At 36.2% G+C, this 19,473-nt stretch overlaps 2 protein-coding genes across 4 annotated transcripts; both read left to right on the top strand.

The window, feature by feature from the left end:
- Positions 1 to 754: 754 nt before the first annotated feature.
- On the top strand, positions 755 to 6,903 carry isg20 (interferon stimulated exonuclease gene). Its single transcript, XM_028450025.1, has 4 exons — positions 755 to 872; positions 2,316 to 2,858; positions 4,650 to 4,850; positions 6,446 to 6,903. Exons 2-4 carry the CDS (start codon positions 2,331 to 2,333, stop codon positions 6,635 to 6,637), a joined length of 921 nt encoding a protein of 306 aa, XP_028305826.1. The 5' UTR covers positions 755 to 872; positions 2,316 to 2,330; the 3' UTR covers positions 6,638 to 6,903.
- A 2,478-nt stretch (positions 6,904 to 9,381) lies between these two features.
- rlbp1b (retinaldehyde binding protein 1b) lies at positions 9,382 to 19,358 on the top strand. 3 transcript variants are annotated; one of them, XM_028449665.1, is made up of 8 exons: positions 9,382 to 9,456; positions 10,271 to 10,310; positions 11,989 to 12,117; positions 12,964 to 13,168; positions 14,122 to 14,300; positions 15,756 to 15,914; positions 16,777 to 16,887; positions 18,903 to 19,357. In XM_028449665.1, exons 2-8 carry the CDS (start codon positions 10,299 to 10,301, stop codon positions 19,029 to 19,031), a joined length of 924 nt encoding a protein of 307 aa, XP_028305466.1. In that variant the 5' UTR covers positions 9,382 to 9,456; positions 10,271 to 10,298; the 3' UTR covers positions 19,032 to 19,357. The 3 variants fall into 3 exon arrangements, with proteins under 3 accessions (XP_028305466.1, XP_028305467.1, XP_028305468.1); XM_028449666.1 differs by having other exon boundaries at positions 9,419 to 9,456; positions 10,266 to 10,310; positions 18,903 to 19,358; XM_028449667.1 differs by lacking the exon at positions 9,382 to 9,456 and adding an exon at positions 9,474 to 9,493 and having other exon boundaries at positions 18,903 to 19,358.
- The last annotated feature ends 115 nt before the right edge of the window (positions 19,359 to 19,473 follow it).

Below are 19,473 nucleotides of genomic sequence, written 5' to 3'. Positions count from 1 at the left end.
ATGCAGCTTGGCAAAACAGCTCAATGTTGACAGGTAGTCACGGTAGCTCAGGATAAATTGAAAAGCTGTGTAGAATCTACAGGAGTGATTGCACAAAGGGCTGTTAAAAACAACTAAAGTGGTTCTAATATCCTAAAATAAACACCCCTTAAATATTGACCAGCAGGTGTCCTCAGTGAGCAATGTTTGTACCTCAGGTGACTAATAATAAATGTATGTAAAATAAAAATAAGCTTTCACTACATACTGTATATGTAGCTTATATTACAGTGCTAAATAATAAACCTCCCACTTTTCTATAGCAATATATACTTCCTACGGGCACTGCACTAATTTAGATAATGAATCTAATAGAATAGTTTTTCTTGAATTTTGTTTATATCAAATTCCAACTTCTTGCACATCAGTCTTGTGTGTAAGACATAATTACACCTGTTTATTACAGATTTAATTACAGTTATAGTAAAGTTACAAGATAAATAGACGATAGAAATGAAAACAGCTTTTCATGGATTCGTGGATGTCAGTTCATCTTTTAAAACTCCTTCCTGAAGAGTTTTATCAACATTCTCTTTAATTTCCTGGTTGGACAAAATCAGATCTTTGCGCCTCTTTGATTATTTGGTACTAAAATATGTTTGCTTTGGTTCTGCCTCCTGGGATTACAAAAAATAATTAATATGGTCAATAAAACATGTATATAAACACGAACGTATTAAAACACATATTATGCATTATCACATCTATCCAGCAGGATGCGCTGCAGTAGAGGAATTACACAGTCAGCGAAGAAGAGTAAACAGCCAATCAGAATCGAGCAGAGCGGATGTGTTCAGGCATGTTGGACCACGCAGCACGTGCGGAGCTCCGAGGTAAAAATAAGATATTTATCTACCTTAACATAACCTTCCAGCTTTTATATTTACACAAAACAGCTGTGTAATCATACTGTTATCCAACGAAATATTTTAGCACTGTCATGTTTTTGGTTATTTTCCTCTACCTTAATGCTCGTCGTTTTCCACCACGTAGCAAAAAAAAAAAAAAAACTGCTCATTGAGCGATTATTTATGATCAAAACCATTAACGATACATTTTAACACTACATTATTGAGTGATATTTCTCAATAGGGCTCAATTTTAATTGACCAGCTACTTACCTGGTGTTTATTTTTCGTGACAGGACAAAATCCCAATTTTAAGGTATAAATATTAAATGAATGACCCTTTAAAAAAAATTCCTAAAGAGTGTCTATGATTGAATTTTCTGTCTTTAATTTATTGTATTTAATTGTTATTTCTTTTTACTTAATCTTTCTGTCACGATCAGCATTCCCATGTTTTGACGCACGTGGCGTAATAATGATCCAACCATAATCATTTAATTTATTGAATTCGTCTCATATTGTGAAAGTGTGAAGAATGGACGTGATGACTCAAAATTAAATTTCAACTAATGATAGAAAGGAGCCAATTATGCAATTAATGTACATATAGAAATGATACATAGCTGTGTATAACTTGCATTTTATTTATCATTACCAGTGATTTCTACACATAATCTTCTTTCCGGTAGTACTTTATTGAGGGGTAAAAATTTTGACTTTTATATCAATTGTTAGAGCTGGGCAATATATCGAGTTTTCTGTTTTGGCGATAGAGAAAATTACAATAGCGCACATATTGATATATATTCTCTTTTTATAAAAAGATAAAAACATACGATACATTTTGTATCAAAATACTTGTTTTATGAGTCACTGCTTTCACTTGTTCTCAGAACAGCATGAAAAGCTCACTTGGATTTGTGAGTGCGTTCTAACCCAGACCTTCCCCTTAACACGCCACACGACAGAACTCACTCACACGTGCTGTCCCTTACAGGAGAACAAGACTCAAGTGGCCCACATTGTGCAGCTGTTTGGTAATAAATGTGCCTGTGTGTCGCATTACATCTGCAAATTAAATCCATAATTTTCTCAGACTTCATTTGAATTGAAATTATCGAGATTTATATCTTATATCGCCGTTTTGAGAAATAAAATAGGGAAATATGAGTTTTGGTCACGTATCGCCCATCCCGAAGCAGACCAGGAAAACTTTTTTGTTGGAAAACTACTGTGAATATCACCACATTCAGTCTAGTAGAGTCTGATTAATAGCACCTTGTGGAAATTAAAACATTGCTTTAAATGATCTTGTAGAATATTTATCTTATTGTCGTTGCGTCTTTTTTATAATTTAATTCTTTGTTTTTAAAGGGTTTGCTACGTTATTCTAACATCATTTTGTGTCCTATTCTCTGAAACGTTTAGGCCTCATTTTAATCCATGATAATGGAACAGGATTCAAAACGGAGTAAAGCTGTGTCTCGAGGGCTTCTGAGCAATCATCGATACCTTAGTAAGAAAGTCATGCTGCTAAATGCGTTGGGGAACGCCAAAGCCAGGAAGAAACTGCAGCAGAGGAAAAGAGTCTCTGAAAGGAAGGTCGGTGACGCTCAGGACACTAACGCTGATAAAGAAGTAAACATCCTCAGTTCAGTGACGGCGTGCACAGATATCTGGGAGGTAGACAGTGGCTTCTGCTCCGAGGTGAGTCCTCCAACCAGCGGCCGCAGCTCTCCCTCTCCCAGTGCGATGGCGGTGGTGGCGCTAGACTGTGAGATGGTGGGAACGGGACCTGGAGGGCGATGCAACGAGGTGGCTCGCTGCAGCATCGTGGATTACCATGGCGACGTCCTTTACGACAAATACATCAAACCGTGTCAGCCCGTTATCAACCTCAGGACTCGCTGGAGTGGAATTCAAAGGCATCATCTGAGGAACGCCACGCCATTCACTGAGGCCAGAGAGGAGGTGAGTCTTTACTGGTCCCACTCAGGGTATGTAGTCATTTTGGCTCCGGTAGTCTAAAAAAATGGGGGGATTTTAAAAATTATTGGGGGCCATGTAAAAAATCGTGGCTCGAGCTTTATTTTTATTGATTGAAATACACAATGTAAATAAAGGAAAAGTTTGCAAGTACTGTATTACAGTAGCTATTACAGAAAGAAGACAATGTAGGGAAACTATGGGTTTATTTAACTTCTAACAGGCTGTAAAAAGAAAACCTTAAAAGCAAACAGAAGTATAATAAACCTACAGTTTCTAAAGAAATCTACATATACATTATGTCTAGAGAATATTAAGTTGTTGACAAAAAACTTGTGGGCAATTTTGGCCTGTGGAACAAGGTTTTGGGGGAATTCTTGGCTAAATTCAGGACCAAATGTCTAGTGGCCCTCGCTAATTTCTGACACTGGTCCCACTGGTTTTTAGGTTTGAGGCATTTACCAGTAAAACAGCTGCTTTTGTCTCTGATCCTAAATCAGCTGTAAAATACACTAAAAACAAATAGGCTTCCTAATCAATGAAAATATAGATTTTAAGATTTTTGGTGTGGGCGTCTGAGCTTTTTTTAATATGGTAAATTTTATGAAAAATATTTTAATAATTAACTACATATGTGTAGAACTGTACATAGAACTGTAACAGGTTTGCGTTAAATTTTAATTGACCATTTTTATAGAATTTTAGTGGCAATTACAATAATAAAGTCAATTATTTAAACTCAATTCCAATTTAATTACGATTACGACAGCAACATGTCTTCAAAATTATTATTATGTCATAATTGTAATTAATTAACAATTACACAATTAAAATTGACCCTAACCCTGGTAGAACAGACAGCTGTTGCATCTCTTCTCTGAGAGGAACTTTAGCATTCACAGTACACTCTATTATGCCTTACATGGTATAGCACTATGCACATCATATTCAATTGGTTTTCAAAATAAAACTGCTTTGTGCAACTGGTCTCTGGTCTCACCCTGGGACCCACATTTTTCCACGGTCATGAAATCACGACCGTTTTTTTTTTTAGAATTCAACCAATTCAGTTTTTCAAAAATAGCTGTTGAAAACATACACACACACATATATATGAAATATTTTTTAAAACACAAATCCATATATTTTTCTTTGCGACATGGATTTTACAGCGTGCTTGTCAAAAGAAAAGGTTATTTTAAAATAAAAGACAACCCTAACATTAGAGACATTAAGTATTGGTTAGTTTTTTACCAGCTGACCGCGACCCACCCAGTACAGGTCTGTGACCCACTTTTGGGTCCCGACCCACCAGTTGAGAATCGCTGCCTTTGACTCGCTCCCACTAAATCAAAATCACAGCACAACCAGAATGAGCACGACTCTGTGTGTTTTGGTTTTTCATAAGACAATGTAATATTCAAAATGCTTTGGGTGGAGGGGGAGAAATTTAGTCGACACCGAGGATGAGTGAACCAGAGATTGATTCTTTTAATTTTTTAAATGTGATGGTGATCCAAAATTTCCCATTTTTCCTGTTTACACTGTTTTGGGAAAATATAGTGAATTATTTTTGATGAACAACCAATACTTGGATAAGTTTAAAACAGGTGAAAAAACATTTAGTTCCCTTTTGAAATTGTACTGTAATAAAATGTTAAAGGGAAAGTACTTTCTGAAGACATTGTATAATAATAAATCATTTTTCCCAAAGACACACTTCTGATGTAAATAAATTCTTATTCTTATGAGCTCACATGTGGTTTTTCTCTTTAGATCATCCATATTCTTGAGGGCAAAGTGGTTGTAGGGCATTCCATCTATAACGACTTTGAAGCATTAGACGTCCTCCACCCGTGTCACATGGTCCGTGACACGTGCACAACGCGTCTGCTGGGCCGCTTGGCTGGTGTACAAAAGAGACGCTTCGTCTCCCTCAGAGTGTTGGCCCACAAGCTGCTGAACAGGACCATACAGGTGAGTAGGGGTGTGAAAAAAAAAAATCGATTTCACGATATATCGCGATTTTTTGGGTGCTGATTATTGTTTTTTTTTTTTTGTTTTTTTTTTAAACATTTTTTTATCAATATTTTTGTGTATTTGTGCATTATTTTAGTGGTTACAATGCTTTCAATGTGTTGCAATGGTTACTTGATGCACTATGATGGCAGTGTGTAATGCCTGTAATATTTATGTTTGAACAGACATTTTATTTTCACATTATCTGTTCACATCAGTGTTTAAACTGATACAATAGGACAAATATTTCTTCCTTATTTTTGTGCATATCTCAGGGTGCTTTATCCTTAATGTTCTCACAGTTGATACAATGCCGTCATTTTGTTGTCATGGTTACTTTGAGACTTCTACACAGTAGTTTCAGTGAAAAGAAACTTGTTTATTTTATGATGGCAGTGTGTGACTGCATTTTCTTTTTTTCAGTGAAAATGTGCAAAAACACTAATAATAAATAATAAATGGGATGTTTCGAAGCAAATAGTTTTTACTCAATTTGAGAAACTTGATTTTTCATCTCCACTTGTAATTTTGATGTTAACTGGGTAGAATATTGCGATAACATCGTATCGTGATATGCACCGTATTGCGACATCCTTGCCAATACTCACCCCTACAGATGAGTTTATGCAAATGTTGTCTATGATATCTGAAATAAATTAATCAGCCATTTTCAGCTGTTACGCATGTGTTTAGGGAGCTGTGAACATTCAGGCTTTGTTTGCTTATAACAGGACAAAATGCAACAGTGCACTAGATTATTCTAAAGGCTGGTTCAGAGAATATTAGTTTCATCTACTGTCACATATTTTGTTTGGATGGATTTGCTAAAGGCAGGAGTGTAGTGGTGCAACGCTGCCCCCCACCAGTGTAGAGAAGAACTGTAGGAGAAGTTAAAATAACTGCATCATTAAAACATAGAAAGCTTTAGAGACGGTCCAGCTCATACTGTATGTATTAGTGTTTGGTAACTCATGCATCATTATTATAATACTTATAATACTCTAACTCCACAGCTACAACTGACATTTCTTAGGAAAATCCAACCACATTGAACTCATTTTCAGAATTTCTATCCCCCTCAGTGGCAGCTGTTTTAGAGCATTTTGACTGATTTTTAAATACAATAAAATAATATAATATAAATATAAAAACAATTTGTTTGTAGCTTGTTTAGTTCTTCTGTAATCAACAGTTGAAAAGAGCAAGTTTAACACAAATCACCAGTTTTTTCTAAAAAAATAAATAAATAAATCTGTGACTTTGAAGCAATTTATTTATTTATTTATTTATTTTGCTTTATTGAGAACTATAACATCTGAACATTGATTTCCTTCCAAAAATAAAAAAAATCAACAACACTGAGACAAGGCTTTGGATGGCATAATTATTATGATTTTGCCATCTGGCTCACAGTTGAATGTTTTGCCTACTGTATTTTGTATCCGTAATTGACCCCAACCCTGCCAGCAGGGGGTCAGTTACAGTGTTACTGTTAATAAAAAGGCAGGACAAACACAGATGTATCACTGAGCTGTGTATTATTGTGTGTCCAGGCTGACAGGAAGGGCCACTGCTCTGTGGAGGACGCCCGTGCCGCCCTCGACCTTTACAAACTGGTGGAAGACGAGTGGGAACATGAGCTGAGGGACGACAGGGCTCCTGAGAAGCCCAGCTTTGCCTCTTCCAATCACTTCATGCAGGATCAATACTGGCCCAACAACATCTGCCCTGATGCCACACACTGAGGCTGATGTTTGGAGACTAAAACGTTCAGAAAGCTCTAAGAGAATCCTAACGTGTCTACCTCGCAGCTGCTCTACTCAACATTTGATAACTTATTACTGTATCTGATCAGTGGTACAAAGTCGCCACTATAGAAATACACTGATGGAGATGAGTCGGTGCCTTTACAGCACAGTGACGTTGCATTTGTCCAACAACTGCTGTTGCTGAGAGTTTTAACTATTCACTTAATAAAGGTTGCAGCAACATTGCATGTTCTCAAAAACAACTTCAGCGTTCCAAGTGTTTTTTTTTTTGGAAACAGATTTAGAGTCAAACACTTGGATTGTTACATTCATTTGTGAGCTGCTCCTGATGTTCAATAAGTGGGATTATGTTGAATAAAAGCAAAAACACTCATTATTTGATATTTGTTTCCAAAACCAAAATGAAAAAAAAAAACGGAAAATGCCTTGTTTTTCAAATTCAAGGTCTTTTGTCTCTGGCACTTTCATTTTGGGCGTCGTGGGCTGAAAATGTTGGGAACCACCACTTATCAATAGCCACACATCAACGATACACTCCCTGAAAGAAAGAATTACAGTCAAAACAAACTAAAATGAGTTTAAATAAGTAAAGTTATTCAGTCACAAAGAGTAAACCTGTACCTTAATCATGGTGATAGTATTTTCTATTGGTGCAAAGCCTCGTAGGTTAAACTAATAATATGCTAAACAAGTGAAACTTTTACAATAAGATCCCTGGCTAAAGTCTATGCATACATATAATAAACGGAATGTTAACATTACGGTGTAGCAGCTTATGTTTGGTGCTGCCATTTCATCTGATTATCCACCGACGTTGATGCCGATAATCCAGCACCTCGAGGAAGAAGGTGGATGTGGATGTTGTGACGTGAAGCTTTAGCAAAAAGAGCCGCTTGAAATGGATTTTGTTAAACCGCGCTGTGTGGAATGTCTGCTTATGTGTGTGTGTCATTCACTGCTCAATCTGTGCAGCTACTGCAGCAGAACAACTCCTAGAGCCTGAAACCATGAGTCATTAGATGGACCATTAAAAAAACACAACATTAAATACTTTCCTAGAATATAAACCTTCAAAGGTGTCAAAATGACCCTAATTTGTATCAATTTACCATAAATTGTGAAAGAACTATAATTAAATGTGGACATGAGTTGGAAGGTGAACTTGCAACCTCAGCTTTTGCTAAAAGTAGAGAACAGAGCGTAGCTTTGTTGCTCAATCCTTCTCATTTTTTGCTCCCCTTAAATCTCTTTTTTTTTTTTAAACAGCTCAGGCTGGTTGAGCAGATTACAGGTCGGTTGGCTGCCTTCGTCACATCAGGGGGAAATTTATTATGTGCTGATGGCATCGACGAAAGCAAGAGAAAGGCTTCCAAACATGGACCCCAAAAAGTCCACACGTGGGTGTAGACGACGATTATAACGATGCACACTTTAGTGTTGGGATCAGGAATAGTTCACAGGAGCAGAACTTCAAAAACAAAGAGTTTATGTGCATGAATATGTGCATGATTTCATATACAAACCACAACAGGGGTTCTCAACACTGGGAGGGGGGTCGCCAGATGCCGTCAAGAAAGCCTTTTTCAGCAACTATACTAAACTTGCCATAATCTAACCTATTTATATCACTTTTTCTTGCTATTTTTTTGCTAGTTTTAATGCCTTTTCTTCCAATTTTTTCCACTTTAAATACATTTTCGACACTTATAAACCCTTTCCACCACTTTTCCCACCTAATGTCACATATTTTGACATGTTATTGTCACTTTTAACCATATTTCATGCTTTTCTTTTGTCAATTTAACAACATTTATGATATGCCATGCCCATTGTTTCCCAGTTTTTTGTTAATTGTTCCAGTATTGACACTTTGAACCCTTTTTACCACTTTTTCTGTCCGTTTTTGGCCACTCTAATGTGCAACGTTTAACCCATTCACCATCTTTTCCACCATTTTTGGTCACTTTTTACCCATTTTATTTCTGATTGAAACAAGGATTTACATCTTTAAGATGACTATATAATATAGCACAAATCATAATAAACTTCCTGTATAACAGTGGATATTATTCAGATGAATAAATAAATGTGGTTATCACAGATTCATAGGACAATAAACCATCATTTTACTGACTTTATGGATGGACCCCAAAAATCTCTCCCCTTTATTCACCTTATAGATGGACCTGTCTCCACATGACTGTTCTTCAATGTTCATGTCTGTGTTCCACCACCCTCAGGTATATGAAAGGTCCACAGTCTTATTACAGAACACTGTAAAGTTCAAACTAATGATAAACACTATCTTCCATATATTTAATATAAACCAGAAATGACAGAATATCAACACAGTGTCCTACAGACTAAAGGTGATAATATGTGATGTGACTTGGCCTTTAACTAGTCGTTCTGTAATAGTTGAACCAAAGCTCCGCCCCCTCCTACAACCTGAGCGTGCTCACGTTGCACAAACACAATGGTCACTTTTCATTTAAGTCTTTATGGAATGCACATTAAATCCCCTGCACCGCCTCTAAACCAGCTATCATACAAACATTAACCCCCCCCCACTCCCTACAGAGTGCTTCCACCATAGAGTAGGTAAACCTGTGTGAACCCAACACATTCCCCTCCGCCCTTTGGGAATTTTAGGATGATTGAAAAGAAACAGGAATGTGTTGAGTGTAATCTGGTGTGACGCCACTAATCCCTCCACTACAAATCATAGGTCGCATCCTCCCCACTCCACACAGACCACTGGGACACGCGCCCCCCCAACTCACATTGGCTCTCAGGTAGGACTCGGACCTCCTGTGTGTTTTATCTCAGACGGTGAGAAACAGCTGGGACAGTGTTGGCCAATGTGTGGATGGTATTAATCCAAATGCAGTTTGAATCTGCTTTTTTAAATGTTGTCTTTGTAAGCAGCTATAGTCTTGTCTTTCTTTGTCTAGTCCTGTGTTTCCTTGTCTTTCCTTGCCTTGTCCTGTCCTGTTTTGCCTTGCCTAGTCTTACCTAGTGTTGTTTTCTTAACTTGTCCTGTGTTTTCTTTCCTTGTATTACATTATCCTGTCTTTCCTTGTGTTGTCTTGTCTTGCCACATCTTGCCTTGTCCTGTTTTTTCCTCACAAGTCTTGTCTTGCTGCAGATTTCTTTTTTCCTAATACTGTGTTTACTAAATGATCATGTTTGTGTTGTTCTCATGGAGGCCAGTAGTGCATAAGCAGCTTTGAAGAGTGAAAAATGTGTTTTGATGACGATAAAAACCTTTTTTTTGTGGAAATTCTGAAAAAGCAACAAACTAAATCAAATATACTAGTGTTCATATATTACATGTTCCTTTAATTGCATATGTAGGGTCTTGTTTTCTTCAAGATTTTTGAACAAAAATGCGTTTTAGTTCTTACCAGCCACTATCGACAGTTTATTTTAACATTCTGTGGCCCTAAATCTCTTAATAAACCATTCGGGCGCAGGAAGGAGCTAAAAATAGCAAAGCACCCTTTGGGATTGGATGAACAGGGATTGTTATGGAACAATGAGTTAATTTTTGTCATCAGGAGTGACAATAAAGTCCTTTAACTCTTTTGTTTTCTTTTTTAAGTACAGTGTGCAGCTGATTTGAAAAGCGGACGACATGGCTGTGGTCGTAAGTATTTCTACTTCTACTTCTTTCAAACTGTGAGAGAAAAACACATGAAAAGAAAACACGGCGTAGTTTGAACAAATCTCTAAAGCTCCACAAAGTCCCACCATGTAGTCAGGATTTCATTAAACCGATTCCAAAGGCCAAAGCCTATTGTTTGGTATTCCATCAACAGTTACTGTAGTACGTTCTTAGCTGGTAATCTTGGATCCTTGCTTATTGTGTATTTATTGTTAGCATTGCTGGACTCATGTGATGGAGATTATAATCACACACTGAGGGCTATTGATTGTGTTTCTACATCCCAGCGTCACGTTGTTTTAAAGCTTACAAAACACTAACGAGTCTTATGAGAGACTTAATGCGTTGCTTCTAATCGTACAAAAGTTTTAAGAAATCTGAAATCATTCTGATCATTTAAAAGCTATGTAAATTGCTACAAATTCATGAAAAATGTCCATATTTACCTCATAATATGATATGAATCCGATATCATGATACAGCGATTCTAAAATAATGATTTATTGTGATAAAATCACACAATGACACATTGCAACATCTGACTCAAAGATTTTTAAATATCTAAAAACACAGACTGAGATGAACCACTGAACAGAAAGTGCATAAAGTCAAAGTTTAGTGCTTTTTTTTTTTTTTTTTTGAAGACCAAACAGCAGAACCTTCTGTTTTATCTAAATAAATAAATTGTCCTGTCTGTCCTTATTTCCCCCTCTCTCAGGTGATGGTCATAATAATGCAATATAATACGTTCATTTTTTCAATAAAAAAACTTGCATAGTTATCGTGAAAAAATTGTACTGCATGTAGTGTCAACCTAAAATGAGAAATGAACAAAAAATACAATACATTTTTTTAAAAGAAAAACCATTTACCGCCAGTATGTTGATTATAATGGTATCGCTTTTTTTGACGAGCAAATGGAGGCAGACGTGGTAACTGGTGGCAAAAGTTGTCCAAAAGTGGCAAAAACGTGGCAAGAAAAGAGTGAAAAGGGACTAAAATGAGCCAAAAGCAGCCAAAAAATTGTCAAATAAAGAGGAAACAGGTGGTTTGTAATGGGAAAGGGGAGATTAAATGAGCAAAATGAGGCAAACAATAGTGAAAAAAGGCCAAAATGTGGAACAAAAAGAGGCAAAATGTAGTGAAGGAAACAAAAGAAAGCAAAAGCAAAAAGAAGCTCATTTGGATCAAAAGTGGCCAAAATTTTTTAAGAAAAGACAAAAAATGGATAAAAGTAAAAATAAAAAACTTGCAAAAATGGACAAAAAATAGGAAGAAAAAAAAGGGATAATTATTGGCAAAACGTAGCTAAAGTCTGAAAAAAGTATCAGGACTTTTTGAAAAGGGGCTAAAATGGGACAAAGGAAGTTGCAAAATGACCAAAGGAAAAAGTAAAAAAAAACTGGTTAAAAAGTTTCTCCCTTTTAAGGTTTTCTGGGAGAATAATCATTAAAATTAAGACATAGAAGCCACATGTTGAGAATCATTGAGTTAATAACAGCTTCTACATGGTGTCACTGATAATGGACTGGTCTGGACAGTCCATCCCTGGTACTCACTGTGGAAGGAGAACAATTCATATCTTGTGGATTTGATTCATTTCACCTCTATTTGTTGCACTTTGCCTTTTATTATTTGACCTGTTGTTTTGTGTGGACAGAGTGGAACTTACCGCATGGTGTCTGAGGAGGAGCAGGCTCTCAGGGCCAAACTGGAGCGTCTCACGGTCAAAGACCACGGGCCGGTGTTTGGACCCTGTGCCAACCTGCCAGATCACACCAGGCAGAAGGTGATCAGACCTGTACAAACAGAGACCAACACATACTACTGTATATACAGTAGCTTTAGGAGACACAAAGGTTAACATGAGAAGTTTACTAGACTGTACAGGATAAGCATAGATGATAAAATAAGACAAATGCTCCCTGTTTGTCTTCTAATCTACTCACCATTCATTTCTACCATCTTGTAGATGTTTATTTTCACTGGAACGTTGTGACAAATGTGTGAGGATTTTATTTAAAGAAGCTGCAGATTTGGTGTTTAGATTCTGATGAGGTGTGTTTTTAAAACAAAGAAGTGGATTTTTGTAAAAAAAAATTACAAAATTGTACAGATGTCACGTTTTACTATTAATTCAAGCAAGTTTATTTATTCTCCTTTAAAAAAAAAAAGTGTTATGGTTTCATTTATTCAGACAACTTTATTCAGGAAATTGTCGAAACGTGTCACGAGAACAAAGTAATTTTCCTAAATTAACCCTTGACATATCATATGTTTTACAATTAATCAAAAGTTGTTAGTTAGTGGTTAGTAAATTAGGAACATAAGGATTTCTTATTAAATGTAATGGCATTGAAACAATTACATAAATGAGGAAATGTTGAAATTTAAACATTTCCTACCTTTTTAAGTCGCTTCTAATATTCCATATCATCATTTTACCCTTTAATTAAAGTGAAACTGAGAAAATGTAGCATTTAAGAAGTGTATATCAAACTGGTAGCACTTCAGATTAGTTTCAGAAAGGTTGGTGACCTCTGTACTGGAGGAGCTTCACATTTGAAGCTGCTAATGCTTCATTACGTCCACATTCAAACCTTCAGGTGGAACATGTGTGTTTCTCTGTCTCCAGGCCAAGGATGAGCTGAATGAGACGGATGAGAAACGAGTGTCTGCAGCGAAGGAACTGCGAGGAATGATTAAGGAGAAGGCGGACGGTGGAGATGATGTGGCCAAAGGAGTGCAGGACACCTTTGGGGAGAAACCAGACAGTTTAATGGTCCGTTTCATCCGTGCCAGGAAGTATGACGTTCCCAGAGCCTACGACCTGATGAAGGGTAGGTCAGAGATAGGGGCTGATCGCATCCGTTGTATGGAACACAAATATCTTCATTGTTTTTAGGAGATCCTCACATATGGGTGTTGGACTGGCGGGGGGTAAAGGGTCAGGTGGGGGATGGGGGGGTCCCCTGGAGGGGTCCCTCAGAATTCTGTTTTATAGATATGTACAAAAATGCATTTGAAACCTTTTTAGATTATTTATGTTGGAATGAAAAGGGCCCTGTGTGAAAATAAGCTGGTTGTTAATATATATATATATATATATATATATACATACATACATACATACATATACGCGGGCCCCATCCCCCCACAAAAAAAACAAAATTATTATTATTATTATTATTATTATTATTATTATTGTTATTATTATTATTATTAGCCGCCCCTAAATTGTAGAAAAAGTGTCACAAACACAATATTCTATAAACCACTAGAATATAATAGAACATATTTTAAAATGCAAGCAATAAATATGGAGTCAATAGGTTATTGCTGTGTTTTTCAACTTGGGGTCAGGACCCCGTGTGGGGTCTCCTGGCATTAAAATGGCGTTGCCTAAAATGAAGAAAATGTTTTTTTAATCATCATTATTTTTCAAATACACATCATACACAATGATTATCAAATAAGTGTATCCTATATTTTTTTAGTTCAAATAAAATGCAGTATAGAAATATCTAATCCTGGCTATAACACAGTTTAATAAACATCATCAAAAACTAATTCTCGGAAAAAGAATGTGAGGGGGTGTCACGGCCCATAAAGGGTTGGTAACCTCTGGGTTATTGTGAAGTAAAAAGAAAGCTAATATAATAATGCATGAATACTAGTAAAAAAACAGTGTACATAAGTTACAGTAGGGGTCCATTAAGATGGTTTGTACGTTTGTACCCAGGGCCCAGAATGTGGCCCCTGTCCTCACACGCCTGTTCCTGTTCCTGTCCAGGATACGTGCGCTTCAGGAAGGATTACCCTGAGCTGTTTGAGAACCTGACCCCAGAGGCCGTACGTAGCACCATCGAGGCCGGATACCCCGGCATCCTGCAGAGCAGAGACAAGTACGGCCGTGTGGTTCTTCTCTTCAACATCGAGAACTGGGACTATGAGGAGATCACCTTTGATGAGGTGCAGTGAGGACGCTTTTTAATACTGGGAAATCATGTAAACACAGGCGACAAGTAATGAAGTACAAATACTTTGTTACTGTACTTTAGTAGTTTTTCTAGTATCTGTACTTTACTTGAGTATTATTTTACTTTTACTGATTAATTTTTTATTTAAGTTTTATGAACACAAAAACAACATCAAAAACCTTGCATTTACATCAATAATCAATCGTTCCGTATTTTGTATTCAGTCCATTTGTATCATTTCTTGTCCATTTGAGCTTCGTGGAGTCGCAGTGTGTGAGTTAGTTTTTCCATTGTGTAGATTCTTTCAACAATTGTCAGCCATTGGTCCTTTGGTGGTTCTGTCTTTCCCCAGTTTCTGCTAATAGCTTTTTTTTAGAAGCCACTAGAAGAATCTGGTCAGACTTTATTCGATAAAATTATCTAGATTTATATCGTATTCACCATTTTGAGAAAATATATTGAGATATGAGTTTTGGTCCATATCGTCCAGCCCTAGTAGGAATGTTCACAGTTTCAATGTTAATAAAGGTCGACCTACCAGATTCTAATCACATAATTGTATTCAGTAAGTGGTTGATAAGTGGCTGTTTTAGATTTATTGTACTTGTCTTAAAATATAAGGGATACTGGAGCTTGGTTGGGAGGGTGGGACGGCTGGTTGTGGGCGCCAGAAAATTTCCCTTATTTTGAAATCCAAAACTTGACAGGTCTGCATGTGAGTGGTCTCCATCAAACTCTCCACAATCACTCCAACATTTCCCTGTTTACGTTTCAGCTTTGGTGTAATAAAGAAACGCACCAGATTTTTCCAGGAGAACTCCCTCCAGATACGCAAACTAGTGGATGTTTGGTGGACAGATGACCTTTTTTAAACAAAAAATGACTTTTAAGACCTTTGAAGATGACATCACGACGTAAAAAGAGCTTTTTTCTGTTAAGCAGGTTCCTTAGTTTATGGTTAATATTTTAAAGTTTTTAAAAATGTGAAACTCAAAGTTGCTCTGCATTTAATTGAGCATCTGCAATTTTTTTTTTTTTTTTCTTAAAACATTTTATTTACAAATTTGATCTATAATGATATAAATTATCCAGGTTTCATGTATTTCCATGTACCATGTAGTTCTTAAAAATGTTAAATTCAAAGCTGTTCTGGGTTTTATTGAGCATTTTATTTACACATTTTAATTTATAATGAGCGCTAAATTCTCCAGGTGTTCAAAGATAACAGATTGAACTTGTTTCCATGTACCTTATAAAAATAAAATATATGGAATTTGGAATAACGCTGTCTTATTATTAAAAAATGTAGTTTTACATTTAGTAGCATCTACTTTTTCACTTTTTTATTGAAGCATCCATACTTTTACAACTGAAGACGAGCACTTTTGCCACCTGTGGATGTCAGAGACAATAAAACTGTGTGTGTATTTGCTTCCTGTGTGATCAGATTCTGCGTGCGTACTGTGTGATCCTGGAGAAGCTGCTGGAGAACGAAGAGACTCAGATCAACGGCTTCTGCATCATCGAGAACTTCAAAGGCTTCACCATGCAACAGGCGTCAGGGATCAAACCTACTGAGCTCAAGAAAATGGTGGACATGTTACAGGTGGAATAATCACAACACACAGGGCAGGGTTTTAGTCACTTATAATTGTAATTGTGTATTTGATAATTCATTACAATTATGGCACAATGGTCATTGTGTTTTTAAAATTCTGTCGCTGTCGTAATTGTAATTAACGTGTAATTGAGTTTAGATAATAAACTTTGCAATTATAATTGCCATAAAAATTCCATGTCAATGATAATATTATTGACGGTAAACTAGGGGAACCATGTTACATGTACAGTTCTACACATTTGTAGTTAACTATTATTAAAATATGTTTCATATCAAGCTTTCTCACATTTGACCATTTAAGAAAAAGAATAAATCTAGGCGTATACTGACACAAAAAAGGCTCAGACACCCACACCAAAAATATTAAAACCTATATTTTCATTGATTATGAAGTCTAACAAGGTAACTAATAGAGAGGAAATAAATTATATGATAGATATTTGTTTTTAGTGTATTTTCAGCTGATTTAGGGCCTGTTATCATAAGAGATGCTAACAGGAAGCTAACACAAGAGGAAGGTTAACTTTTAATAGTTACTGAGCCTTTATTTCAAGCTCAGTAATTGTGATTAATTGTAATTGAACTTTAGTAAATAAGAACGTAACCGTCATTGACTTTCTGGGTTTAAAAAATGTACTTAAATGTAATTTAATTGAAAAAATGCTGGTCACTGTAATCATAATTAAATTGTAATTGAACAAGGGTAGTTGAAAACGTAATTGTAACTGAAAAATGTAATTGACCCAAACCCTGGTGAAAGGTATCACTGTCTGTGTGAGGTTGACACGTGTGGTGTTCAAAGTGTGGGGCGTGGTACCAAAGCGTCACTTTCATTCTGCCTCTCCAGGACTCCTTCCCTGCTCGTTTCAAAGCGGTGCATTTCATCCACCAGCCCTGGTACTTCACCACCACCTACAATGTGGTCAAACCACTGATGAAGAGCAAGCTGCTAGAGAGAGTAAGTCAGAGCAATAACACTTACAACACAGACACTCACTTTTTAGAGCTTAAATCACTGTTTTTCAACCTTTGTGCTACAGAACAATAAAGTGTTGTCAGGTGGGACAAATAAAACCTAAACATATATTTATATATCATTAGTGTCAAACGACCCTGTGAGACAGGAGCCAGTGGGTTTGAAAATGGATGGATGGATGGATAGTGTCAAAGTTATTTTAGTTCTGGGGTAAAACATGGTTTGGTAAATTGGCTACAGATTACAGTGCCCTAGTTGGCACTTCCATGTATTAACATTATGTACGGCATCAACAGTATTCAAGATATAAGTGAAAGTTTTCACTCCCTGAAGGATTTTCACCTGAATTCCTTTGATTTTGTGACAAAATATTTTATTTAATTTGGGAACATTTTGGGTAAAATTACAGGATAAACTGAAAGTGCCTTTAATAATTTCTGATAATCATGTGATACAAGCTTGGAGTTTCATTGGATTTATCTATTTGGAGGGGCTGAGATATCTGGAATGGAAATTAGTTATTTTACACAATGATTCAAATTTTTTTAATTTATTTTTATTTTTTACATTTTTACTTTTTCCTGCGGGCCAAATTGGATGCTGTAAGGGCCGGAATTGGCCCCTGGGCCATGAGTTTGACACAGGTGCTCTAAAACATAGGAATTGTCTTCCTTTAGAGCTGAGAAATGTATACACTGAATAATTATTTAAAAATATCTTTTAAATGTTGCTTTTCTGTAATTGTGTGTCAGTTTTAATGTTTTTTACTTGCTGATTTGGTGACTGTGAGGAACAATTTTGTCTACATTCCTAGAAAGTGCTAATATCAGTATACATTTATTTAAACTTACTATTTGACTCACACTAGGGGGCAGTAGGTAGCCCAATAAGGCTTCAGGTAGCACAATCAAATAAACCAGGGGTCTGCAACCTGTGGCTCTGGAGCCTCATGTGGCTCTTTGACTGTTTTGCAATGGCTCCCTGTAGCTTTAAAAATAAATAAATAAATAAATTGTTATTTCTTATGGATGATATTGATGATTAATGAAAATAATTTCATTTTAATTTTAGTTTATCAAATAAACCTCTGATAAAACAATTGGTTAACCTAAAAATAAATCACATTGTGTAATGACTCAGCACCTTCCTACTTCAACTTCTGCAACATTGACAAACCATCAACTTTCCTTAAGTTTTATATTCCCTGGTAAGATAAGTCAACTAACAAAAAGACTATTATGAAAGAAAATAGAGACTTTTATTGTGTGGGGAAATATTTAATTGACAACATGCCGGCTTAACGTGCATGCTTGATATGTTGCAAGAAATTAGCAATTAGCACGTGACATCGCATGATCATGCGTTATCAAATTCAAGTTATTTTTTGTAGCCCTTCAAATCCATTAAACCATAAATTATCCAATATTATTTTAACTGTATATAATTTTATACAATGTATTGTCTTCAATGAGAAGATGAGATGAGGCAAAATGGCTAACAGACCCCCGAATTAAACTAAAAACAGTAACACACACTGTAGATGAAACCAGATGATTTGAGGCAATTAAAACATGCAAAGATAAAAATGCATTAAAAGCCGTAATTAATAATCAGAATCAGTGTTAACGAAATTAAATGAATGAAATGTACCCGTCTTTATCCCTAATTTACAAAAAAAAACAAAAGTAGTATAAAAGAGTTAGATTTTTGAGTTGTATTCTTGCTCTCATCAATCTTAATTGATAAATAAAATGTAAAATAATAATAAAAAAGGAGCTAATTACTAATATTTGCACTTAGACATCATCAGAATATCTTACAGAAACATAGAGCCTGATCAAATTGCTCTCTAGCTTTCAAATGTATTCCTTAAAAGAAGGAGATAATCAGTTATTCTCCACATCATTAGTAATTGGACACTGCTGATGAGTGTATTAAAAATAGAGCGAGAGTCGTGTTACGTGACCGGTTTCATTTTGTTCCTCTCCTTGGTTTAGGTGTTCGTTCACGGCGATGAGCTGGAGAATTATTACAAAGAGTTTGACGCTGACATCCTTCCTTCTGAGTTTGATGGAAAAGGCTCCAAATACGACGGCAAAGCCACCGCCGCCAAGCTGTTCGATTGAGTTCATAATGTTCCTCTGCAACGACGCAGAGAGCCATCATTATATACCCTACACACACACACCCCATGCACCCTAAACAAAGCTCAGTGACTGCAGGAAACCAGTCAGAGACACATATTGTACACAAGTCCACACCAAGCACAACAAAAATATCAAAGGTTAAACACAAAGAGTGAATGAACTGCTGTTCATTCATGATGATTCTTTTTTGATGTGCTTTGTTTGGACTAAAGTTCACTCCTATTCTGTGTTTGAAACACTGGCAGGCCTAAGATCCTTCAAGTGCCTCTCTCTCCTGTGTGTGTGTTCTTTAAAAGTAGATGTTCTGTTTCACCCTGCGCGTCCACAATGATGTCAATAAATGTACAATAAACTGTATATAAATACATGTCGGCCTCCTGTGTTTTTACAAAAAGCCAGATGACATCATAGTTAAGGAAAC

The sequence above is a fragment of the Gouania willdenowi genome, chromosome 6 (genome assembly GCF_900634775.1).
Source record: "Gouania willdenowi chromosome 6, fGouWil2.1, whole genome shotgun sequence".
Lineage (NCBI taxonomy): Eukaryota > Metazoa > Chordata > Actinopteri > Blenniiformes > Gobiesocidae > Gouania > Gouania willdenowi.
Note: the sequence above shows the minus strand (reverse complement) of the source record. Positions and strands in the feature narration are given on the sequence as shown.